Source organism: Mauremys mutica, chromosome 11 (assembly GCF_020497125.1).
Source record: "Mauremys mutica isolate MM-2020 ecotype Southern chromosome 11, ASM2049712v1, whole genome shotgun sequence".
Taxonomy (NCBI): domain Eukaryota; kingdom Metazoa; phylum Chordata; order Testudines; family Geoemydidae; genus Mauremys; species Mauremys mutica.
This window is the reverse complement of record NC_059082.1, coordinates 52,354,852-52,382,027: the sequence shown is the minus strand read 5'-3', so window position 1 is coordinate 52,382,027 and position 27,176 is coordinate 52,354,852. Positions and strand designations below refer to the sequence as shown.

Here is a 27,176-nt window from a genome sequence, read left to right as displayed (position 1 = left end):
TCATGTTCCTGAGGAGAGTCTGAAAATAGAGGGCTTGTGTCTGCAGAACAGGAAGAGCTGGCACATACGGAGGCGTATGTCACTTGCAGTTTACTCAGTTCAGCTCAGTTTAGCCTGGGATTTCAGGGCCTGCTCTGGAGTTTAGTACTCACTGATTTACTCCTGCCACAGAGGTTTCTAAGTGAATGGAAGTTTGCTGGGTTTACTTACAGACAACGTGAGTTCAGCAGGGACAGGTTGTACAAAGTGATAATTGGGTATAATGCTAGTAATGAACATGCTGTTATTCACTATGTCTCTGGATTCAGATTGACGTGCTCTGTAAAGTATGTAGCTGCTGAGCTATTGAAAACTGGAAATGAACATGTATCCAGGGTTCCACCGTTCAAGCGTCTGCAGTTTTCCCTCTGCATGTGACGCTTGCTGCAGCTGGCAGTGTAATAACTGTGCACTGTCTACACTGGGGCCACAATCCAGCAGTGGACATGTATTAACCCCCACGCCTGAGAACAAATGGGTATAAACTGGTCATCTACAAGTACAGGCTTGAAATTTGAAGGTTTCTAACCGTCAGAGGAGTGACGTTCTAGAACAGCCTTCCAAGGGGAGCAGTGGGGGCAAAAAACCTAACTTGTTTCAAGACTGGGCTTGATAAGTTTATGGAAGGGAAGGTATGATAAAGTTGCCTACAGTGGCATATGGCCCATCTGTGACTGCTACGAGATGGGATACTAGATGGGGAGGGCTCTGAGTTACTATAGAGAATTCTTTCCCAGGTGTTTGGCTGGTTGGTCTTGCCCACATGCTCAGGGTCTAACTCAGGGGTGGCCAACCTGAGCCTGAGAAGGAGCCAGAATTTACCAATGTGCATTGCCAAAGAGCCAGAGTAACAAGTCAGCAGCCCCCCGTCAACTCCCCCCTACCCCCAGTGTCTCTCACCTACCAGCAGCACTGCCGACCAGCACCTAACCCTCCATCCCTGCGCGTCCCCCACACCGTGATCAGCTGTTTTGTGATGCGCAGGAGGCTTGGGAGGGGAGGGGAGGAGGAGGAGCAAGGGCATGGCAGACTCAGGGGAAGGGGTGGGAGCCTTGGGGGAAGGAGTGGAGTGGGGCTGGGGGCAGAGCCCAGGGTTGATCACTGAGCACCCTGTAGCACACTGGAAAGTTGGTGCCTGTAGCTCCAGCCCTGGAGTTGGCGCTTATGTAAGGAGCTGCATATTAACCTCTGGAGAGCCGCATGTAGCTCTGGAGCCACCCTTGGTCTAACTGATCGCCATATTTGAGATTGAGAAGGAATCCCCCACCCCTCCCCCAGGTCAGATTGGCAGAGATCCTTGGAGTTTTTTACTTTCCTCTGCAGAGTGGGGTATGGGTCACTTGCTGGTTTGAACAAGAGTTAATTGTGGATTCTCTGTAACTTGCTGTCTTTAAATCAGATTTCAGGACTTCAGTAACTCAGCGAAAGATTATGGGCCTATTACAGGAGTGGCTGGGTGAGGTTCTGAGGCCTGCAATGTGCACGAGGTCAGACTAGGTCATCATGGTTATCTATGATCTGTAATCTCATACATTCTCTATGAGACTTAATTCGGCTGATACAGGCTGCAAGAGGCCCAGGCCAAGTACCTGAACATGATTCTACTGGAGTGCAGATTGGTGGTTGGAAGGAGAAAATGAAATCCCTATTTGAGAAGAGTTTATTTGTGTCTGATTTCAATGTGCAACCCTTTTTCTAGGACATAGCACTCATTGTTCAGCGAGTCGATTGAAAGAAGCTTGGCTTCTTGACACATACACAGGAGGGAAGGAGCTTGGAGTCTACTCTTCCTGGGCAGCATGAACAAGAGTATTTACTAAGTTCCAGTCAATGTGGCAATCCGGCTGAACACCAGATTAGTGCACAGATGTCCTTGGGGATGGAATTTGAAGGCAATGGAATCACACAGGTGTCAGTAAAGGCAGATTTTTTCCGGCAGAACCTTTATTACTGGTGATGATGTGTGAGAAGGAGAAAATAACCCAACCCAACTCTCAGATCCCAGGGGGAATTTGCAGGGCTTGCTGTTAGAAACAACCTCCTTTTACTCATACACTAAGTCCCCTTGCTCTAGAATCAGTGAGAGACAATAGCAGGGAGCCCCAGGCTGCCATGGGAACAGAATGTAAGATCAACAAAAAATGGCCATGTTGGGTCAGACCAAAGGTCCATCTAGCCCAGTATCCTGTCTTCCGCCAGTGGCCAATGCCAGGTGCTTCAGAGGGAATGAACAGAACAGGTAATCATCAAGTGATCCATCCCCTGTCACCCATTCCCAGAGTCACTTTTCAGAGTAAAACTGCACTTGAAGATGTTCATTAGGGAGCGACTTAGTGTGAAAAAGTCATGGAGGTCAATACCAATTCAGTAAATTCCTGCTGTAGGCTGTCAGTTGCTCTGAAAACTGGTGTGACAGGGACAGAGCTACCCTGTGCTTCATCCACTATGAAATAGCTAGAGTGGTTCTGTTTGCCATGCAAGAGCTGAATACGTTCTATACTTCGGGCAGGCTTTTGGCCTTTCCTCTATAGTTTTAGCACAGGAACATAATCTAAAGCCTACATCAATCAGTGAAAGACTCACTGTAATAGGCTTTAAATCAGGGCCTATTCTACACTACCAGGGTCAGATGGTTGGGTTGTATTTCTAGAGTTCAAAACCACTTCTGATTTTAAAGACTTGGCAAGGAATTAGGCTGTGATGTGCAAAGGAGTTGAAGGTAGGTGACCAAATCCCATTGACTGTCAGGGCAGTTGAACACCTAACTCCCTTAATGTCCTTTGAAGTCCCAAACTAAGTCTCTAACCCTGGTGTCTCTAGTACTTGGGAGAGATGCCCCATTAAAAGAACTGGGCTGTTGTGATTAACTGCACATTTCTCTGTGTTTTCTATGCACTGTGTACAAATATCTTTTAGGTGCAGTTGCATGAAGGAGCTTTCCTAGTGTTTGGTAAATAATGTGATGAATATGTAAATATGAGATCAGCTGGAACACAGTCCATTGGCTCCATACTGTGGATTTTAACAAACTGCCTAATGAAATGTTTAAGGAGCCCTTCTGGTCTCTTGAGCAAATACTACCATTTAAAACAACTGCTTGAAGGTGCATTTACCGAGGGAACTGACTGGAGCTCTTTATGAGTCTTGGGTCCAACACTTACCTTCCGTGGTTATAAAAACAATAACTGTCATCCCCTCCAGGGAATGGACGTGCAAAAAAAAAAGCCATATGGAGGCTCAGCAGAGTCCAAGTGACAGGTGCCATTCTGTGTCTAGCTCAGGCTGTTTGCCCACTTCACTCCATGACAGGGTGGCAGGTCTGCCCTCTGGTGCATTTGTCAAAGTACATTCAGTTCCAAGGGTCTGAATCTGAGAGGTGTTGAGCACTTGAAAATCCTGTCAACTTCAACTGGAGGTACAAGTGCTCAGTAACTTTCATGATCAGGTCCCAGATGCCACAGTCATTAGCATTTCAAAAGCACACAAATAGTCTCTCAGTATTAGATTTGTGAAAGCAGGTGTAAAATAATAATAATGCTTAGCTCTCATAGAATATCAGGGTTGGAAGGGACCTCAGGAGGTCATCTAGTCCAACCCCCTGCTCCAAACAGGACCAATCCCCAGACAGATTTTTTGCTTCAGATCCCTAAACGGCCCCCTCAAGCATTGAATTCACAACCCTGCGTTTAGCAGGCCAATGCTCAAACCACTGAGCTATCCAGCACTTTTCATCAGTAAATCTCAAAGCACTTTACAAAGGTCAATATCTTTATACCCATTTTACACATAGGGAAACTGAGGCACAGAGAGGCTGTTACTTGCCCAAATCATGTGGCAGAATGGCAGAGAAAGGAATAGAACACAGGTCTCCTGAATCCCTGCCTAGTGCTTTATCCACTAAACAACACTGTCTAATGAAAAAACCCTTGACAAATCCTTCAGAGTTGTGTAGTACTCTGAAACCCAAGGATGGCAGGACCATGAGGGAGACACTCTCCTCTGGTTTTCTAGTGGGGTGGGATCCAATGCATTTGCTTACAACAGGAAGGAAGTTTTACTCCAATATTTCTTGGGAGTTTCTGTGCACACCAATCCTGTGAGGATGGCCTGGAAACATTAAGAAGGAAGATGCCATTCTGTAATAAGCTCTGTGCAGGTAAAAGGGGGTCTGCTCACATAAAGCCAGGTTGCAGGACAGGGCCCTAGCATTTTATATGGGACTTAAGTCCAAAGCAGACTTCAAGGAATTACAGAGGGATCTCACAAAACTGGGTGACTGGGCAACAAAATGGCAGATGAAATTCAATGGTAAGTGCAAAGTAATGCACATTGGAAAAAATAATTCCAACTATACATGTACCGTGGTGAGTTCTAAATGAGCTGCTACCACCCAAGAAAGATCTTGGAGTCTCCATGGATAGTTCTCTAAAAATGTCTGCTCAATGTGCAGCAGTGGTCAAAAAGGCTAACAGTAGGTTAGGAATTATTAGGAAAAGGATAGAAAATAAGACAGAAAATATCATAATGCTACTATATAAATCCCTCGTGCGCTCACAGCTTGAATACTGTGTCCAGGTCTATTTGCTCCATCTAAAAAAGGATGTAACAAAACTGGAACAGGTTCAGAGAAGGGCAACAAAGATGATAAAGGGTATGGAACGGCTTCCATATGAGGTGAGATTAAAAAGATTGGGACTGTTCATTTTAGAAAAGAGACGCCTAAGGGGTCTATAAAATCATGAATGGTGTGGAAAAAAGAGAATAGAGAAGTATTACTTACCTTTTCACTCAATACCAAAAACAAGGGTCACCCAATGAAATTAACAGGCTGCAGGTTTAATGCAAACAAGAAGTACTTTTTCACACAGCGCACAACTCACCTTTGGAACTCATTGCCTCAGGATGTTATGATGGCCAAAATCCCAACTGGGTTCAAAAGAGAATTGGATAAATTCATAGAGGATAGGTCCATTAATCACTATTAGCCAAGATGGTCAGGTATGCAACCCTATGCTTGGAGATAGCCTAAACCTTAAACCCCTGATTACCAGATGTCACGAGTGGAAGAGGGGTGGATCACTCCATACTGCCATGTTCTATATATTTCCCCTGAAGCTCTGGTACAGCCCATTGTCAGAGACAGGATACTGGGCAAGATGGACCATGGTGTGACCCAGCATGGAAGCTCTTATGTGATGCATAGGGCCTTGTGCTGACCTTCTGCACAGGAGTGAATTTCACTCTACAGGGCAAAATGTTCACTGTACAGTGCAGCTATACTACAAGAAATCTTTGATCCTGATGCCTTTCTAATGTACGTGCACTTCCAGATTCTCCCTTGTTAAGTCTTAGTTTTGGTTTCACAGCTGTGTTTTTCTTTAAGACCCAGAGAGTCAGTAAGAACTGGATTATTATTAAACACCCCAATAATAATAATTTTTTTCATGTTTTGAAAAGCAGGAGAAAATCCATGGAAACCTGTGAGAACCTAAACAAGGAACAGACAGCTGTTGTGCATTCCTTATTGAATTTCCCCCACCAGCTTAATGACCCATCTGTAGTTTCTTCACACCTCAGTGAGACTGGAGAGAAGGGAGCATGCTAGAAATTCAGCAGCTGAGGTGTGAACACGGTTGCAAGCTGGAGAAAATGGGAGTGAAAGCAGGAATTTTGGAGGAATGATTTCCAGAGAACAGTCTGTCCATTTCACTGCCAGTCCACTCCCCCGCTACTCTGCAGGTCTTGTGCTGCAAGGAAGGATTCTGAGAGGTCCCAAGTGAGGTATTTCAGTTTTGCAGGGTCTCTCTGTGTAGGGGCAGGGCATGGGCAGGATGGGCACTAAGGATCTGCTTCTATGCAGATCCTCCTCAAAGGGTGGCAAAAGTGCCCATGAAAGCTATTGCAGGAGTTGGGCTAGAGTAGCCTCCACAGAGCAGCTCTGTAATCATTCTGCAGCCTGCCTAGTGGGGGGAGAGGATTCCTCCCCTGCACCTCTGCCCAGTGCCTGGTTCAAATCAGCTGCTGGGCTCTGGATTAGAGCCTTTCGTACACCATCTTCTTAAGCGCAAATTTAAGTACAAATCTGGGCTAGGGTGGAAATGCCATTTTCCCACCTTTCAAAAAGGTGCTCACACATGCCACAAAAGCAGTGTCAAAGTGCAGCATACTTTGGTTACATGCGGCTCAACGTGCAGTCCCTCTGAGAAATCCATTGGTAATGAGATTAGGAACGATCCGTGCAGTGCAGCCACCCCCACACATGTGCAGAGCTGTTACCAGCAAGTCAGACAGTGGACGTACACGGACATGGGGACCAGGCTCTCTGACCCCCGGATGCACTGCCAGCCAGAATATATCTCTTAGGTTTGATTCATACATACTTAGTTCCACATGCTCCTGTAAGATGCATTTTGCTTTCTGAATAAAAAGCCTTTTCTCTTCTGCAACATTTCCATACTCATCCTTGCCAGGACTGTGTTAAACAATGTAGCTTTTCACAAGAATAGATTTTCTCCAAATACATTTGTTAGCTTGTCAGCCAACACACCATTATCACAGCAATCCCACACGCAGCTGCTGGAATGTTAATATGCTTTAGGAAATCTAGATCTCTTATTCTTTGACTTTGCATTACTAAAGACCATCCTCCCACACCAAAAACCAAACCAGTCTTGGGTTGCTATAGCCTAGGCTGTCAAACCTCATCCCCAAATATAAACACAGAGATGATATTTCTAGAGTTGGGAGCTCTTCAATTCTTAGAATAGAGAGCAAGAGCTACTGAATTTTGGGCATGCTCCCCAAGCCATCTGGATAACTGGGCTTCATTAGCACCCTGGATAAAGTTGCTGAGAAAACTGACAGCACTGAATAATGGTTGACTTAATGCAGTCAGGCTCTCTCATGCAGCTATGTAAACACAGACCATCTCTGTCTGAATCTGTAGCATTCCCATTACTGGGCTATTCCTGAGCACAAACCATCAACATGTGCCACATTCTGTAATGGTTTTATTACATGAGCCAAGGTTACACTGGAAGCTTGACTAGACTCTGAACTTATTTCACTTATGACTGAAAATTCAGGTTGGAACCTTAGTCTCCAGAAATGAAGTGACAGATCAGTGCACTACATGTAATCACTGTGCCATCTAATCATCTGATTAGATATGAATAGGCTTCACATTTGTCACTTTGCTATTCAGCTTGTCAGGGGGTAAACAACAGAGAAAATGAAAATAATAGGTATACTCATGAAGTAAGATACTACTCCTTGTGAGATCTGAGTACGTCCCTTGATGTTTTAGGTCAATTACAAGCAGTGTCCTTAGTTGCAGATAATTTGCCTCCTGGTGCCATGTGACATAGCAAGAGATGGTGCAATGTTGCTGTGCAGACAAGCAGAGGACAGAGCAGTGAAGAAAGAAATGCGAGGTACAGGAAGGTAAGGAGAGGGTGCAGCTGAGAGAGATGGCCACTCTTGATTCAGCAAACAGAGAGATCAGATAAATTATCGGAAAGTTCAGAGGTGGATATGTATCAGAAGTCTATTAAGTATGGAGGCACAGTAACTATGAAACTGTGGCAAGCAATCTAGGCACTCTGGCAGTGAAGATCTATCAGGAGATTGGGAATTGCCTACATGAAGCATAACAAATAATACTTGTATTAATAACAAGTCTGCAGCCATAGTTATTTGCAGCAGCAAAGCTTTTCCTAAAAAAACCCTACTCACAGTAAAATCCATTGCTTTTAGATGCTGTTTCTTCCTCCCGAAGCTGCTGTTAATGGCCAACCATTTGACTATAGCCAGCTACCTTGTGCTTTGTTTTGTCTCAATGTTAACAATTGGAAATTGGCAAAGGCAATCAGCAAAGATGGAAGTAAGTACAGTATTTAGCTGTATACTGGAGCAGTGACCAAGAATGAGCTCATATACAGTTCAGGGCTAACCATTCCCATAGCACCAAAACCAAGATGCACGCTGGGTCTTTTCTGATAAATTCTGATGTAAAAATTATTTGTGAATATTTGTGTTTCTGGTGGTTTTTGAGAGAGTGAAAGTACTTTTATTTAGAATAAAAATCATGGCAAACAGTTTGGGATAAAAATGTTTGAAATGTTCCTGGCCGAGATCCAGGGTCTGGCTCTGCTCGCACATACACCAGCCTAAATCCAAAATAACTCTAGGAAAATTAACAGAGTGATGCTGCAGTAGATGAGAACAGAATTAGGTGAAGACTCGCCAGTTTTTCCAAAAAACAGGTTCCAGCAGGAGCAGCAGCTGTATGAGCTTCCCCACATGGCTCCTTTGCTCCTGGCCCAGAGGTCCACTGATGCCAGTGAAGAGATAATTCATTGGCTCTGGCTCTTTTAAATACTTAGCCTCTGCTGAAACTGCCCCAAGGTGACAATTAGGTGCTTTTTATTTTTAATGTAGGAACTGAACCGAGAGCATCAGCTCACTACACACAAGCCACCAAAGCAACCCTCCAATGGCAACTCCTCTGAGTCACTACTGGTCAAGTGGGGGGAGGGATAGCTCAGTGGTTTGAGCATTAGCCTGCTAAACCCAGGGTTGTGAGTTCAATCCTTGAGGGGCCACTTAGGGATCTGGGGCAAAAATTGGTCCTGCTAGTGAAGGCAGGGGGCTGGACTCTATGACCTTTCAAGGTCCCTTCCAGTTCTAGGAGATTGGTGTATCTCCTATTATTATAAGGCTGTGCTGGAACTAGTATCCTAGAGGTTAAAATCTTCAACTCATACGTTATTACAATCATGTGAGCCAACCAGTCCTTCCATACAGGAAACAGTTCAAGTTTCTTGGGCCATTACCAGGGCAGTTTGGGTGGCATTGTGAATACAACAAAAGGCCAAGTTTTGAAGCAGCACCTCAGGAGGTTAGTGTAGGGCAGGGGTTCTCAAACTTCATTGCACCGTGACTTCCTTCTGCCAACAAAAAATACTACACGACCCCAGGAGGTGGGGACTGAAGCCTGAGCCCGCCCAAGCCCCGCCATCTAGGGGAGAGGGGAGCCCAAAGGCTTCAGTCCCAAGCAGGGGCCTTTAACCTGAGCCCTGCTGCCCAGGGCTGAAGCCCTCGGGCTTGGGCTTTAGCCCTGGGTCCCAGCAAGTCTAAAAGCCAGCCCTGACAACCCCATTAAAATGGGGTCCTGACCCATAGTTTGAGAACCGCTGGTGTAGGGAATATGTGAGTTCACTCTACATCTACCGCGAAAGGAAAGGAAGAGCTCCCCAGTCAGGCATTGGGACCACAGGCCTACGGCTATTTCCAAAGCTATTTCCAGTAAAATTTCCCTTGCCTTGGCTCCCTTGAAAAGACCCCTCTTCTCTGAAGCACTACAGTACCCCTGTCAGCTCAAGAGAACTGAGCAGGGTGCAAGCTCATGAACCCTAACAGGAACTTATACCCAAAGTGTCCCACAAAAAAAAGTATCCAAACCCTGTGCTGAACAGTCAGGAGGAGCACTTCTAGTATGTCCCATCAAAGAGGGGGAATTAAGGGGAAGTGAGGATACCTTGCATCAGGATCTCCATGGCCGTGCGCTGCTTTATTAGCTGCCTGTCTTCCTCTTCACTAGCAGATCCCTCGTCCTCTTGGATCTCTATGTCTGAATCATCGTTACCTGGTTAAAACAAAAACACCAACAGCACCAAATTAATGTAAAAAGACAACGCCACAGCAGTTCAACACAGTGGCTGGGTGCAAGGGCATGCTAATGCTCTCTGCTTCTGTTCAGGGATTCCTGGCTCAATGTCTACACTGCAATTAAAAACCTGCAATTAAAAACCTGCGGCTGGCCCGTGCCAGCTGACTCAGGCTTGCAGTGTTTGGGTTAAGGGGCAGTTTAACTGTGGTGGAGACATTCAGGATCAGGCTAGAGTCTGGGCTCTAGGACCCTTTGTGGTGGGAGGTTCCCAGAGCTCGGGCTGCAGCCTGACCCCAAACATCTGCTCCACAATTAAACAGCCCTTTAGCCCGAGTCCCGGGAGCTGAGTCAGCTGGCATTGGCCAGCTGTGGGTGTCTAACTGCAGTGCAGACATACCTAAGGAAATCTGCTCTGGCTAGGACTCTATTATGGCGCAATCATGAGTTTCTGGCAATCACCCAAAACAAAAACAGGACACCGTATGGGTCAGGGTGTAGGGTGTATGGAGGGCTTCTGATTTTTTGCTTTAACTGATGAACATTCATAAAATACCCACAATACAAAAAAGAAAAGAAATAGGTATTTCTCCAATAAACACCAGGAAACACCAGAAAGGGTTACTTGTATTTAAGTAGGGTTACCATGTTTCAGGTTCCCCCCAAAGATGATACTGCTGGCAGGGGCAGGGGGGAGCTGCAGGGGAGTACAGTTGAGGGGTGCTGGAGGGGTTTGTGTGTACTGGGAGATATTTGGGGGGTGTTGAAGGGGGAATTTGGCAGATGCTGGAGGTGTATGTGTGTACTGGGGAGTATTTGGGGGGTGCTGAAGGGGCATGACTATACTGGGAGGAGTACCTGGGGACTCACTCTTGAGGTGGGGGGGGGCAGTGTCGCTCCCTGTCATGGTGGCAGGGCAGCTGGTGCAGACCTGGGATGCAGCAACAGCTGTCTGTCAGCACCTCCCTGTGGGGCTCTTCCTCTCCCCAGGGCTGGGAGCCAGGGCTTGGGTGGGCAGGATCCTGCAGCTGTGAGGGACCAATCAGATGTGGATGCAGGGGAGGGTCCAATTGGGATTCTTTCTGAGCTGCAACATCTGCTCCACAAAAAACCCTGACGTTACAGTATACATCAAAGCAATGAGTAATATATATTATGCTATACACAAAGAGAAAGCCCCCAATTCCCCCAGCCCCCATTTTGGACATCTACATAAAACTAAAAAATTGCTAAAAATAACCCCTCAAATGAAATTAATAATCCTCAAACATCAGAAGTTCTAGGTATATGGAACCAGAGCGCTCTCTGCTGCATTGCGGGGGAACAGCCAACCTCCTAGCTCCCCAAGAAGAAGGCATTATTACCAAGAACGGTTATCAAAGAAATTGAGATGAACAGGAAGTACCATATAAAAGCCTTGAGACAAGATAGTATTACTAAGGCAATATTCTAAATATACTCTCTGGGTATGAATCTTATCAGTGTACAGTCAGAGGGTACTATTTTGGCAGCTCATTATAGAATAAAAATCTTGTAAAAGGTTTTACAAAGCATGAACTTAAGTCTCTTACTACCTCAGTCTGACATGAGCGATATCAAAGACATTTAATAATGGATCAGAACAATACACTGTAATATCCTCAGATTATTGAAAATAGTGCTGGGTGAACCCCAATATGTTTGGAGGAATAGGGCAGTTCCCCACAGTTCAGATACTTCTCCAAATACTTAGGGTATGTCTATACTTACCGTCCGGGTCGGCGGCTAGCGTTCGACTTCTCGGAGTTCGATATATCGCGTCTAATCTAGACGCGATATATCGAACTCCGAACGCGCTCCCGTCGACTCCAGAACTCCACCACCACGAACGGCGGTGGCGGAGTCGACGGGGGAGCCGCGGACTTCGATCCCACGGCGTTTGGATGGGTGAGTACTTCGAACTAAGGTAGTTCGAGTTCAGCTACGCTATTCACGTAGCTGAACTTGCGTACCTTAGTTCGACCCCCCCCCCCTTAGTGTAGACCAGGCCTTAGAGATTTCCATTTTCCACCACTCTATTTTCCCCAGCCCAATCAGTTCTTCCCTCAGTCCCCGATTCCCTCTCCCCAACCTGCCCTATGAACCTGAAGAGGCTCTCTTGAATCCCAAATAGATCATCAGTATCCAACTCCTTCTGTCCAATCCCTGATAAGATCCCTGACCCCAGCCCCCAATAGGCTTGCTACCTTTCATGATATTCCACAAGGAAGTGGGTCACAGGTTGGTCAGCTGCTCTGATCAGATCTTTCATGCTCCAGGGATTCCCTTAGGTCAGCTAGAGAGCTAAGTGGAAATTCAATTTCAAACAGGTGTTGAGCCACATTCTGGCTTACACCTGAGACTTTGTTTAACCTGCATAGTAATTCAAATACCTGTTGGAAGCTACATAATTAGAAACTCAACTTTGTTGTATCCCTGACATGGCTGACTCAGACACTTTTCACTCCCACATAGCCTGTTCTTATAGTGGCCCAGCAGGGGTTAAGAGATGGGTGGAAGGTTAGAAAAAGGCTCCATTTCCTTTAAGTCCCTTCCAATGACATCAGCTCTTCTTTCCTCTTTCCAGTTCATATCACCCTCCTGTCCATCTGCAATGGACCCCACCCCTCTCTCACCTACCAAATGCCTCTCCTCACTCAGGACTGGCAGGCTGCTTGTTTGAAGCCTGCCTTCTAGTTCCTGGGGAGGCTACTTGTTTCATTGTTCATTGCGATTTATGGGCCACATCCTTAGCTTGTGTAAACTGATGTAGCTCTGTTGACTTAAATGGAACTATACCATTTACATCAGCTGATGATCTGGCCCCATTTTAAAACTGTCATGTTATCAACAAACATTACCTGCAGGCAGAAGAGAATACTTATGCTAACCTTCTCAGTCAACAGTACCGGCACAAAGCCCAGAGCACTCAGAGTAAGGATTTAGCCTGTGCAGTGTGCAATTCAGAAACAAAAACAAATGAATCATTTTGGAGAAGATAAGCAAACCTTTTCAGGGTAGATTTAATTATCAAAATGTCATTCTAGAAAATGGATACGTCCTCCTTTAATTATGATTAGTGGTAAACTGACATTCCCTTACAACTTCTAATTACAGGTAAATGTATAAATGCTAGCCTGTTTTTATCATAACCGTATGATCATATTACCAGGTTACTGAGAAAATATAAAAGAAGAGAGGCACTTGAGACATTGTTTGGTGAGATTATGGAATTAACTAACAATATTATTTAGAATTTATATTTGCTGTAACAGCCATGTGAGGCAATCGTTTACTGCTCTGTCTATTATTGAGTTTGAACCAAATACCATTTCCATTTATTCAATATTCATTAGAGTCAGATTTTATTCAGCCCTTGCTTATGCAAACATCTTAGTAAGGGCTCAGTATAAACTAAGTAAGGGTCTCAGGATTTGGTGCTCTACATACAAGACAGGGTACGAATGGTTCATGCAGCTGCTATTAAATGCCAGTTATTTGCTTCTAGTTTGTTTTTTTAAGAAGCAACTTTTATCTTTCAATTTTTTAAAATGCTGTGTGTTAAGTTGGTGCTATCAAACAATTCCCACTGAGCTTTTCTGCTAGAAAGTGGGCTTGATCCTTGAATCCCAGGGTGAATGCTGTTGTAGGAACAGCTAAAACAGCAACTGCAGAGATGGTAAGTGGCTGGATAGCTCTAAGCTGCTTCTGAAATGGCAAGTTCTTTGTGGGGAGAAGAGAGCCTAAATCTTAGTTTTTCTCCTCCAGCCTCTTCCTTTCTTCAGTCCCAACTGCTTTCCTTGGCCCCCCTCATTCCCTCCACACACATACTGTCTCTCTTTGCCTTGTTCCCCATTGACTTTTCCTCCCCCACTCACTTAAATGGGTGTAGGGAGTCTTTAACTGACTCTGAATGGCAGAAAGCTGAGATTTCATCACTGAAAAACATTTTAATGTGTGGCTTACAAAAGGCCCAACCAGCCAATTAGAATGTGGTTTGGACCATATTCTAGAGAATTTTTCAAAGCACACTGGGCAATGAAAGTCAGTGGGAGGTGAGGACCTTGCTTTCATTTGTGCCTTTCAAAATCTCACCCCTAATTTCCAATAGCAATTAAAGATGAAACCCTCCATCAGGTTAACTATCAGTACATTAACCCACCACATCGTTTACCCCATTGAGCAGCAACTTTTAAACAATTTTTGTTGTGACTATATAGGAAGATAGTGAATTGTTTCTTTAAACTGTCTGACAGGCATTTGGATGTGTTATAACAAAAACAACAAGGCTCATGCTAAAACCAAAGAACCCCAGCAATGGAGCTCTCTCCCTGTATATGAGCAACCGCTTGATGAACAGGAAAATGGGGATTATAGACACAAACTCAATAATGCATAATGGGGTCTATGTCTCCAAAGCTCTTGCCCACCACTCTGAAAGAAAGCCCAGCACGTTTTTCCTTTAATTAAAAAACTACTGCTATGCCATAACTCATCCTACTCAAATTGAAATAAACTATCACTCACACCTCTGCTCTGTCTTGTACACAATCCTCCAAGTTATTAGCAACAAACCAGAACTTGTGCTAGACTGTGGTACAAAGGAATCAAAAACAGAGACATGTCTTATTATTGCAAATTAATTTTTAAAATACATGGTGACGGCAAGCTGTGTAAGCGTTCCTTAATGGGATTAAAGCAGCACACTCTTCTGCTGTCCCTGCAAGTTGTCACCTTTTTTTATCTCCTGTTCCACAGACCCTGGTGCCTCCTTCTGTCACGTATACCCAAAGTGTGTGGGTGTCAGAGCAATATGCCTGATATCCAAAATGAGGACAAAATTCAATAACAGATTAAATTAATACCACTTTCGGGAAGAAACTGATTACAGGTCTTAAATCCAGGAGGAGTCACAAACTAGTGCAAGTTGCAATGTACCGGTTCGAAGGAGCATGGAATATCCATTAATGGGAAAGTTTAAATTTCATTTTTTCGTATTGGGGGAAAGCAATGAGTGCAATACACCATACTAGTTCAGACTGACAGACTGACATAAGGAGTGTAGTACATGTTCTAATAAAGCTGGCACATAGGTTGAAATAAAGATAATCTGTCTTTTAATGATGGATGTTTAATGAACATTCAGTAATTCAGGGGTGCCCAACCTAGGTCATCACTGGCAGCTTGCCAGGAGCTCAAGGGGGCAGTCAGCAGATCCCCTCATCTTTAATACATATGTGATCCACAGAGCCTATACATCCCATAAGACTGTTCAGACCAAGAAGGGCCATTGTCTGTCGGCACTTGTTTTAACTATTAAAGAAATCAAAGGACATAAGAACATAAGAACGGCCATACTGGGTCAGACCAAAGGTCCATACAGCCCAGTATCCTGTCTGCTGACAGCGGCCAATGCCAGGTGCCCCAGAGGCAGTGAACCTAACAAGTAAACATCAAGTCATCTCTCTTCTGCCATCCATCTCCATCCTCTGACAGACAGAGGCTAGGGACACCATTCCTTACCCATCCTGGCTAATAGCCATTAATGGACTTAACCTCCATGAATTTAGCCCACAGCCAACCTTCTAATAACAGAAAGTGTTCCACACTTTGGCCCAGATCATCAAAGGTGTTTAGGCTCCTAACTCCCATTGACTATATACCTATGAGGAGCTTGGCCTTTGTTGTTACTTGCTACAATGCAATTGAGCAGGGGCGGCTCCAGGCACCAGCACGCCAAGCGCGTGCCTGGGGCAGCAAGCCATGGGGAGTGCTCTGTCGGTCGCTGCGAGGGCGGCATGCCTGCAGAGGGTCAGCTGGTCCCGCGGCTTTGGCGGATCTCCCGCAGGCGTGCCGCCAAATCCGCGGGCCCAGGGACCTCCCGCAGGCAAGCCGCTGAAGGCAGCCTGCCTGCCGTGCTTGGGGTGGCAAAATACCTAGAGCCGCCCCTGCAATTGAGAATACTTGTAGATTCACCCTGAGAGAGAATAGGATGGACTTTCTGGAGCTTCAGCTCTTTTCCTACACAGCTTTCAGTAAAACTGCACCAGTTTCCTAGTTTCAATTAAACCAGCTCAGCCAGAACACCCACATATTGGTTTGAGTTGAAATATATTGTTTTCAGCAGATACATTATTGGTTCTCACATATACATATTGGCTTCAGAGAACAGTCTGGTAGACAGGTTGATTTAATAGCCACATGTAAATTATTTCTTTTCAGTTAATTCATAGTGCTTGAAAGAAAAACAGCATAATTTAAGACTGACAGTGATTTCATTACAGATTCATTAGCTAGTATAAATATTTTGCTACAAGTATCCAATTGTAAAACAAAATGGTATTGGAGCAAGAACACTGAGACTGATTTACATTAAAGGCACTGGATTTAGTGATAAACTTTAGGATCAAATACGTTATTTAGCATTAACATGTTTAATTCCATGATAAAATCAGAGCTTTGAGAACACATGGGTTAGATCCATAACAATTATTGGATTCCCTAAGATGCTGTTTTCTGCGCTGATTTTGATAAAAACACACTATGGGAAAATCAAACTGGCAGTTTATAAGTACTTGATCTAAAAAATAAAATCTAATTCAATTCAGTGAAACTTTAAATCAAACAAGAAAGACAAGACCATAATTTTCTTTAAAAAAAAAATGTATGTTGGGATTTTTAAAGGGACTCAAGAGAGTCAGCAGCCCAACTTCCAGCTGTGATGCCCCAATCCTGCACACGTGTATACTCTCTAAACTCAATGGAGCCACTCATGTGTCAACTTACATACCTTAGGCCTGGTCTACACTAGGACTTTAAATCGAATTTAGCAGCGTTAATTCGAATTAACCGCTCAACCGTCCACACCAGGAAGCCGTTTAATTCGACCTAGAGGGCTCTTTAGTTCGAATTCGGTACTCCACCCCGACGAGGGGAGTAGCGCTAAATTCGACATGGCTATCTCGAATTAGGCTAGGTGTGGATGCAAATCGAACTTACTAGCTCCGGGAGCTATCCCACAGTGCACCACTCTGTTGACGCTCTGGACAGCAGTCCAAGCTTGGATTCTCTGACCAGCCACACAGGAAACGACCCGGGAAAATTTGAATTCCTTTTCCTGTCTGGGCACTTTGAATCTGATGTCCTGGTTGGACATCGGAGCGAGCTCAGCAGCACCGGCAGCGATGCAGAGCTCTCCAGCAGAGGAGTCCATGCAATCCCAGAATAGAAAGAGGTCCCCAGCATGGACAGACCGTGAAGTCCTGGATCTGATCGCTGTGTGGGGCGATGAGTCTGTGCTTTCGGAGTTGCGCTCCAACAAACGGAATGCAAAGACCTACGAGAAGGTCTCCAAAGCCATGGCACTCAGAGGATACAGCCGGGATACAACGCAGTGCCGCGTGAAAATCAAGGACCTGAGACAAGGCTACCAAAAAGTCAGAGCGGCAAACGGACGCTCCGGAGCCCAGCCCCAGACATGCCGCTTCTACGAGGCACTGCATGCCATTCTAGGTGGGTCTGCCACCACTGCCCCACCAGTGACCGTGGACTCTGAGTATGGGATAGTGTCGAGGGGCAGTTCCTCGGCGATGTTCGCCGATGGGGAAGATGAGGAAGGGTTTGTGGAGGATGACGCAGGCGACAGCGCTTACAATACCGCTTTCCCCGACAGCCAGGATCTCTTCATCACCCTCACAGAGATCCCCTACCAACCCTCCCCGGCCGTTAACCTGGACTCAGAATCAGGGGAAGGATCAGTCGGTAAGTGCTATAAACATGGAAAAAGATGGTTACTCACCGTAGTAACTGGTGTTCTTCGAGATGTGTTGCTCCTATCCATTCCATGTAGGTGTGCGCGCCGCGCGTGCACGGCTTCTCCGGAACATTTTTACCCTAGCAACTCCGGCGGGCCGGCTGGGCGCCCCCTGGAGTGGCGCCGCTATGGCGCTGGATATATACCCCAGCCGGCCCGTCCGCTCCTCAGTTCCTTCTTGCCGGCTATTCCGACAGTGGGGAAGGAGGGCGGGTCTGGAATGGATAGGAGCAACACATCTCGAAGAACACCAGTTACTACGGTGAGTAACCGTCTTTTCTTCTTCGAGTGATTGCTCCTAAGCATTCCATGTAGGTGATTCCCAAGCCTTACCTAGGCGGTGGGGTCGGAATGAGACGTGGCGGAGTGTAATACCGCGGAGCCGAAGGCTGCGTCGTCTCGAGACTGCTGCACCAACGCGTAGTGGGAAGCGAAGGTGTGGACCGAAGACCAGGTGGCCGCTCTACAGATGTCCTGGATGGGGACATGGGCCAGGAAGGCGGCCGACGAGGCGTGCGCCCTCGTCGAGTGTGCGGTGAGTCGGCACGGGGGGACGCGAGCAAGCTCATAGCACGTTCGTATGCAGGACGTCACCCAGGATGAAATCCGCTGCGAGGAGACCGGCTCGCCTTTCATGCGGTCAGCAATTGCCACAAAGAGCTGGGCGGAACGCCGGAAGGGCTTTGTCCGGTCGATGTAAAAAGCGAGGGCCCTGCGGACGTCCAGGGTGTGGAGCTGCTGCTCACGAGGTGAGGCGTGCGGCTTCGGAAAGAAAACCGGGAGGAAGATCTCTTGGTTGAGATGGAAGGCCGACACCACCTTGGGGAGGAAGGCCGGGTGTGGTCGAAGCTGCACTTTGTCCCCGTGGAAGACGGTATACGGGGGACCTGCCGTCAGGGTGCAGAGTTCCGAGACTCGTCTGGCGGATGTGATTGCCACGAGGAAGGCCGTCTTCCAGGTGAGATGGAGCAGAGAGCACGTGGCCAGGGGCTCGAAGGGTGGCCCCATCATCTGGGCGAGAACCAGTTTCAGATCCCAAGTCGGAGCAGGAGGACGCACCTGAGGGTAGAGACGGTCTAGCCCTTTAAGGAAGCGGGCAACCATTGGGTTGGAGAAGACGGAGCGACCTCCTATAGCGGGTCGAAAGGCTGACAGGGCCGCCAGGTGCACCTTCAGGGACGAGATCGCGAGACCTTGACCTTTCAGGTACCAGAGGTAGTCGAGAACGGTCTGGATGGGGGCCAAGAACGGGTTAAGACCTCGCTGGTCGCACCAGAGTGCGAAGCGTTTCCACTTCGCGAGGTAGGTAGAGCGCGTCGAAGGCTTCCTGCTTTCCAGCAGAACTTGTTGCACTGGCCACGAACAACTCCTCTCTGCGTTGGTTAACCACTCAGGAACCAAGCTGTAAGATGCAGCGACTGCAGGTTCGGGTGACAAAGCCTGCCGAGGTCCTGAGTGATGAGGTCCGGCCACAGTGGCAGGGTAATGGGATCCCGAACTGACAGCTCGAGCAGCAGGGTGTACCAGTGCTGTCTCGGCCAGGCCGGGGCGACGAGTATTACGCGGGCCCTGTCCCTCCGAAGCTTGAGTAACATTCGGTGGACGAGCGGAAACGGGGGAAACGTGTAGAGGAGGGGATCCGTCCATGGCAGGAGGAACACATCCGAGAGGGAGCCTGGAGCTTGACCCTGGTAGGAGCAGAACCTGTGGCATTTCCGGTTGGCCCGGGAAGCAAAGAGGTCTATCTGGGGAAACCCCCACCTCTGGAAAATGGTGTAAGCCACATCCGGGCGAAGGGACCACTTGTGGGAGGCGAAGGACCTGCTCAGATGGTCGGCCAACGTGTTCTGCACCCCTGGCAGAAAAAACGCTTCGAGGTGAATCGAGTGGGTCACGCAAAGATCCCATAGGAGCATCGCCTCTTTGCAAAGCGGGGAGGAGCGGGCTCCGCCCTGCTTGTTGACATAGAACATTGCTGCGGTGTTGTCCATATACACCGCTACACAGCGGTCCTGGAGGTGGGTTCGAAAGGTGAGACACGCCAAGCGGATTGCTCTCAGCTCCCGGATGTTGATGTGGAGGGAGAGCTCGTGGGCTGACCAGAGACCCTGGGTGTGCAGGTCTCCCATGTGAGCACCCCATCCCAGAGCCGAGGCGTCCGTAGTCAGGGTGACCGACGGGCGAGGAGGGCGGAACGGAACCCCTGCGCAGACTATCTCCGGATCCAGCCACCAGGTGAGCGTCTGGAGAGTGGGTCTCGCAACCGTCACCACCATGTCCATGGGGTCGCGATGGGGGCGGTACACCGATGCCAGCCACATTTGGAACGGGCGAAGGCGCAGCCTTGCATGCGCGGTCACAAACGTGCACGCTGCCATGTGACCCAGGAGACGCAGGCAGGATCGCACCGTTGTCGTAGGAAAGGCCTGCAGTGTCCGTATAAGGGAGGCCAACGTCTCGTGCCGAGCACGAGGGAGGCAGGCTCTGGCCAGATTGGAGTCGAGGACTGCTCCTATGAATTCCACTCTTTGCGCTGGAACTAAGTGGGACTTTTCGGCGTTGATAAGTAGGCCCAGAGACCGGACCAGATGCAGTATCTCGCACACCTGAGCCGCCACCAGCTCTTGGGAGCGACCACGAATCAGCCAGTCGTCGAGATATGGGTACACATGGATTCGACGACGACGGAGGGCTGCGGCCACGACCGCCATGCACTTGGTGAATACTCTCGGTGCGGTGGAGAGGCCGAAGGGTAACACCGCAAACTGGTAGTGGGCTTCGTTGACCATGAAGCGCAGGTAGCGTCTGTGGGGGGGGGGTAAATTGCTACATGAAAGTAAGCATCCTTCATGTCGAGGGCGGCAAACCAGTCTCCCGGATCCAAGGAAGGGATAATGGTCCCCAAGGTTACCATCCGAAACTTGAGCTTGCACAGGTACCTGTTGAGCTCCCGGAGGTCTAAGATGGGACGAAGGCCTCCTTTCGCCTTGGGGATGAGAAAGTATCTGGAGTAGAATCCCCTGCCCCGCCTGCTGGGAGGCACCTCCTCGATGGCACCCACGCTCAACAGAGTCTGGACCTCCTGTAAGAGGACTTGCTCGTGAGAGGGGTCCCTGAAGAGGGACGGGGAAGGTGGGTGGGAGGGAGGGGGCGAAATAAACTGTAGGCGGTAGCCCTGCTGGACGGTGTTGAGGACCCAGCTGTCCGATGTTATAGAACACCACGCCCGGAGGAAGCGGGAAAGGCGACTTGAAAACAAAAGGGATGGATCCTGGGGGGAGAGTGGTGGGCCGTCCTCGGGCGTCCCATCAAAAGGCCGGCTTTGGACCTTGAGGGGCCTTGGATGAGCCCTGGGTCTGGTTACGCCGCCCCCCCCGACGGTCTGCAGCGGAAGGGGGCTGCCCTTCGATTATTAAATGGCCGAGACCTGGCCTGCGGGACGGGTCGGTAGGGTTGCTGCCGGAACGATCGCCTCTGGGTGGCCGGCGTGTGCATGCCCAAAGTACGGATCGCCACCCGCCCGTCCTTTAGGGTCTGAATTCTCGCGTCTGTCTTTTCGGAGAAGAGACCCTGCGTCTCAAAGGGGAGGTCCTGGAGGGTGTATTGCACCTCCGGCGGCAAAGTGGAAGATTGCAGCCACGCAATGCGCCGCATGGTTACTCCGGAAGCTATAGTTCTGGCCCCCGAGTCCGCTGAGTCCACAGACGCTTTGATTAAGGTCCTGGAGGCCATCTTGCCCTCTTCCAGGAGCGCCGAGAATTCCCGGCGGGAGTCCTGTGGGGTCAGCTCTGCGAATTTTCCAGGCACCCCAAGATGTTGAACGTGTATCGGAACAGGAGGGCCATTTGATTCGCAATGCGGAGCTGGAGACCGCCCGCTGAATAAATCTTGTGCCCCAACAAGTCCATGCGCCGGGACTCCTTGGACTTCGGTGCAGCGGCCGGCTGTCCGTGACGTTCCCGGTCATTCACGGACTGGCCAACCAGAGAGTCCGGGGTTGGGTGCACATAGAGAAATTCGTACCCTTTGGGCGGGACGGAATACTTTCTCTCCACCCCGCGCGCCGTGGGAGGGACGGAGGAAGGCGACTGCCAGATGGCAGCATTGTTCCGCTGGATTGTGCGGATGAATGGCAGCGCTACTCTCACAGGGGCCTCCGCTCCCACGACATCTGTGATCGGGTCATCGACCTCTTGGACCTCCTCGATGGGCAGGTTAATGGCTTTCGCTACCCTTCGGAGAAGGTCCTGATGCGCCTTGAGGTCAATAGGCGGGGGTTCTGATGGTGACGCCCCTGCCACCGCCTCGTCGGGAGAGGAGGACGAGGAGTGTCCTGGCAGCACCTCTTCCAGTGCCTGCTCTACCTCTGGGCGATCAGGTGCCAGTGCCTCATGCCCCAACGGTGGGCCGTGAGCGGCGGTCTGCGCCGTTGGAGACGGGGGGGGCCTGCTGATAGTGGCCTCCGGCACCGAACGCGCCGAGCCTGGCTGCCTCAGTGGAAGGGGAGGCCCTTGCTCATGCTGGGCCCAGGGTACCCAAAATCCCCACTGCTGGGGTCCATGGTCCCACGGAAGAGACCCCGCCCGGAAGTCTACCGCACTGCCCTCAGGGGAAGCAATGGAGGGTTCCCGCGAAGGCCAGGGAGGAGCCGTGGCGGTCCCCGGGCGGACGGCCGGTGCCGGTGTCAAATGTCTCTCCGGTGCCGAAGGTCGGTGCCGGTCGTCATGCGACCTAAGTGGCGAGCGGGACCTGCGCGTGGCGCGGTATCGGGAGCTCGACCGACGGCGCCGGGAGCTCGACCGGCGGTGCCGGGAGCTCGACCGACGGCGCCGGGAGCTCAACCGGCGGTGCCGGGAGCCGGATCTCGAGCGCGAGCAGCGGCGCCTTGAGTGGCTGCGTGAGTCTCGGTGCCGCAAGCGATGCCTGGAACCGGACCTGCTGCGGTGCCGGTGACTCGGCGACCGGGACCTGGAGCGTCGCCGGGAGTGCGACCGGTACCGCGATTGAGAGCGGTGCCGGGACTGCGACCGGCGCCGAGACGGGGAGCGGCGTCTCGACGTTGACCGTCTCATGGATCGGGCCCGGTGTGTCGGCGACCGTCGCCTTGAGTGAGACCGGGATCGAGACCGGATCCTGGGGCCCCGATCGTCTCGGTCGCCCGGGGAAGGAGGGCGCATCATCAGCGGTTTCCCGATCGACTTGAGTGTCCGCACCGGCGGTGCCGGGAGCTGATGGCTCGTAGCTGTCGTGAGTTCGATCAGCTCTCTCGCCGTCGCAAACGCCTCAGGCGTGGACGGGATCCTCAGCTCTTCCTCGGTAGGTACCGGGGAGCTGGGCGGTGCCGGACTCGACGGCCCTTGCGGCGCCGGAGTCGACGGCCCGGTGCACTTCTTGTGCACTGCCTCAGCCTGTACCGTTTTTGTCGGAGGCGGCTGGGCTAACGGCTTCTGCTGCTGCTTCGCAGAGGCCGTCTTCGGCACTTTCTGCTTCTTCCCCGGAGAGAGGGAGCGGTGCCGGGTCTTCGGTGCCGGGTGTCGGGAGGCCTCGGCACCGGAGCGGCTCGGTGCTGCCGGTGCGCTGCTCGTCGAGGTAGGCTTCGGCGCCGATGGAGCTGGCGCTGGGGGTTGGAGAGCAGCCTCCATGAGCAGTTGCTTCAGGCGAGAGTCCCGCTCCTTCCTCGTACGAGGCTTGAAGGCCACGCAAATCGGGCACTTATCTGATCTGTGCGACTCTCCGAGGCAGCGGAGGCAGGAGTCGTGCGGGTCACTCACCGGCATGGGCCACTGGCAAGCCGCGCAGGGCTTGAATCCCGGTGCTCCAGGCATAAGCCCGCACCGGGGCGGAAGAAGAGGGCTAACTCCTCTAATTTCCTAACAACTATATTATACAACTATATATACAACTATAACAAGAAACTTAACTAATTACTAACAACTATATACACTAAAACTATGGAGAACGCTAGGGCTGTGGAGGTAAGGGAGCACTCCACTGTTCCTACTGGCCGTCACGGGCGGGAAGAAGGAACTGAGGAGCGGACGGGCCGGCTGGGGTATATATCCAGCGCCATAGCGGCGCCACTCCAGGGGGCGCCCAGCCGGCCCGCCGGAGTTGCTAGGGTAAAAATGTTCCGGAGAAGCCGTGCACGCGCGGCGCGCACACCTACATGGAATGCATAGGAGCAATCACTCGAAGAAGAACCTTTATTTTTTAAAAAACAGGAATAAAAAATATATAAAAACTATATAAAAACTTTTCCATATAAAACTATATAAAAAGAAGGTCCACACATATAGGGATGGAACAGAAATCCTCCTGGGACACTTCCACGAAGCTCTCGTACAGGAGCTCGAAAAGCCTCCGCAGGAGGTTCCTGGGGAGAGGTGCCTTATTTGGTGCTCCGTGGAAGCACACTCTTCCGCGCCAGGCCATCCTAATGTACAGTGGAATCATTGCCTCCACCAGCATGGCAGCATACGGTCCTGGTCTGTGCAGGGATTCTCGCAGCATCCTCTCTCTCTCTCTCCGAGTGACCCGCCTCAGGGTAATCTCGTTCGGCGACTGCTGCATCTAATTAGGGCAATTAGTGTACTGTTACTATTGTGAATGCTTGACTTTTACTTTGCATAGCAATGACCTTCGTTTAACAGCCACGTGTTGGAGGCCACAGAGGAAAAGCATACAGTGATCTTTCCCGGGCACAGCCGCGAGGGGCTGGAACAGGGTCAGACTTTATGCTTTACAGATTGCCTTCAGCGGGAGGGCACAGCTATCCATTAACTGTTAAGCAGCCTATAGTGTAGTGCTTACCAGGCCTGGCTGCTACACGGATTCAGCTGTACCGCCCCGCTTGTCCGATCTCCTGTGCAAGACCGCAGCCAATGAAAGCGTATTCCGAAATCTCGAACTTGTCCTGAGAGCTCGTGAGACTAGGTGCCCTGTATGGTCTTGCTCACTGAAACTGAGTAGACTGTGTTCAGTGTTCGCAAACATGTATCTTTTCAAGGAAATCACTTCCTTTTTCCCATCACACAGCTGTGACTCTTTCACGAACTGTCCCGGCATCCCCCTCACAGAGGCTGGCGCAGATTAGGCGGCAAAAGAAAAAGACTAGGGACGACATGTTCTCGGAACTGATGGCTTGCTCCAGAGCCGAGGCGGCCAAGCAGAGACAGTGGAGGGAGACCCTATGTCAGCACCAGCGCTCACACAGCGAACGGGAGGACAGGTGGTGGCAGGAAGACCAGCAGGCGACTCAAACGCTGCTTGGGCTAATGAGGGAGCAAATGGACACGCTCCGGCGCCTTGTAGATGTTCTGCAGGACCGCAGGCAGGAGCAGAGAGCCCCCCTGAACTGTATCTGCAACCGCCTTCCCCCGCCACAAAGTCCTGTCCCCCCCTCACCAAAAATCACAAGAAGGAGGGGCGCTAGGGGCCGTGAAAACTGTCACTCCACCCCAGCAGAGCGCTCATGTACCAAACAGCTCTCATTCCCTAAAGTATGAGAAGTGCTTCCCTTCCTGGATCACCCAGTCCCAAATCCAAGTTTCATCCCCCCACTGTGTAGTTGAGTATTAAGAGTAGTTTGTTGTTATTCACTGTTTCCGTCACGTTTTCCTTGTCAGAAGACTTTGTGTGAAGGGGGGGGGAGGGGTTTTTTAATTGCATAGGACAGCCTCCATTACCAGGGTACAGACTTGGGGGCAGGATCAACAGCAGGACACACACAGACTGCAGTCACTAGGCACCAGGGTCATTCTGGGAGGTGAATGCTGCCCCAGGTCAGTCTGTGAGGTGTATGCTGCCCCAGGGTCCTAGCGCCTGCCATCCACAAATGGCAAGGCAGGCTGCCCTTACCATGCCCTTCCACCCTAGCCACGAGCCTCTCCGATGCCCTGAGCCCCAGCAAGAGCCCTCATCCACGGACACATACTCACCCTTCCCACACACCCCTCACCCCTTCCTATGCCCCAACCCCCAGCCCAGAGCCTGCATCCAAAATCCGTCCCAAAGACGGCACCCCTCACCCCTTCCTGCAAACCCACCCCTTCCTGCACACCCACCTGCAACCGTCCTCCCGCCAGAGACCGCTGTAGGAGCAGGAGCCTGTCATTCCTCTAGTGTAGAAGCGGTCTGTACATCAGTGCACACCGTACCCACCACAGTCTGCGTCCATGTTTCAACCCTTGAACAGGAATTCATAATTAAAGAAAACTTTGTTAATAATCAGTGTTCCATTAAATTTATTTTAAAACGTGTGTTGGAAGGGGGGAAACCTGGAGAACGGGGTATGTAACCGCAGATCGAAGTCAACAATCACTGAAACAGGCTCAGGTTCAGCTTCTCTGTAAATCAACTGGAGAGTCATAGGTTACCCTGCTCTCCGAGGAACCTAGCTTTCAAAGCCTCCCGGATGCACAGCGCTTCCCGCTGGGATCTTCTATCGGCACGGCTGTCTGGCTGAGCGTAATCAGCAGCCAGGCGATTTGCCTCAACCTCCCATCCCGCCATAAAGGTCTCCCCCTTGCTCTCACAGAGATTGTGGAGCACACAGCAAGCAGCAATAACAACGGGGATATTTTTTTCGCTGAGGTCCGAGCGAGTCAGTAAGCTCCGCCATCTCCCCTTGAGACGTCCGAAAGCACACTCCACCACCATTCTGCACTTGCTCAGCCGGTAGTTGAAGAGTTCCTTCTCACTGTCCAAGGCGCCTGTATAGGGCTTCATGAGCCAGGGCATTAGCGGGTAGGCTGGGTCCCCGAGGATCACTGTAGGCATCTGCACCTCCCCAACCGTTATTTTGTGGTCCGGGAAGAAAGTACCTGCCTGGAGGCGTTTAAACAGACCAGAGTTCCTGAACACACACGCGTCATGAACCTTGCCCGGCCACCCGACGTAGATGTTGGTAAAACGTCCCCTATGGTCCACCAGTGCTTGCAGCACCATAGAAAAGTAGCCCTTTCGGTTAATGTACTCGCTGGCCTGGTGGGCCGGTCCCAGGATAGGGATGTGAGTCCCATCTATAGCCCCACCGCAGTTTGGGAATCCCATCACGGCGAAGCCATCTCTGACGACCTGGACGTTTCCTAGGGTCACTACCTTTGAGAGCAGTTGCTCAACGATTGCGTGGGCTACTTAAATCACAGCAAGCCCTACGGTAGATTTGCCCACGCCAAAGTGGTTCGCTACTGACCGGTAGCTGTCTGGCGTTGCAAGTTTCCAGAGGGCTATGGCCACTCGCTTCTGCACAGTCAGGGCTGCTCGCATCCGGGTGTCCTGGCGCTTCAGGGCAGGGGACAGCAAGTCACAGAGTTCAAGGAAAGTGCCCTTACGCATCCTGAAGTTTCGCAGCCACTGTGATTCATCCCAGACCTGCAGCACTATGCGGTCCCACCAGTCCGTGCTTGTTTCCCGGGCCCAGAATCGCCGTTCCACACCATGAACTTGACCCATTGCCACCATGATCTCCACTGCGCGGCGTATCCTGCTTTGTGAGAGGTCTGCGCCACTCTGTGACTTCCTGTCCTCACCGCGCTGCCGGAGCCTCCTCGCCCGATTTCTCAGCAGCTGACTGTGGAAGAGGTGGACGATAAGGTGCGAGGAGTTGACAACGGCCATAAGTGCAGCGATGATCGCAGC

The 27,176-nt window shown here is 50.1% G+C and overlaps 1 protein-coding gene across 2 annotated transcripts in view; it reads right to left on the bottom strand.

Annotated features, from left to right (window-relative positions):
* Positions 1-27,176, bottom strand: part of CLUAP1 (clusterin associated protein 1) — a 225,791-nt gene that overhangs the window by 16,601 nt on the left and 182,014 nt on the right. For both annotated transcript variants that reach the window (XM_044980159.1, XM_044980158.1), the window contains exon 10: positions 9,578-9,685. In XM_044980159.1, the coding sequence (XP_044836094.1) occupies positions 9,578-9,685 (108 nt within the window). The remainder of the gene's footprint in view (positions 1-9,577; positions 9,686-27,176) is intronic.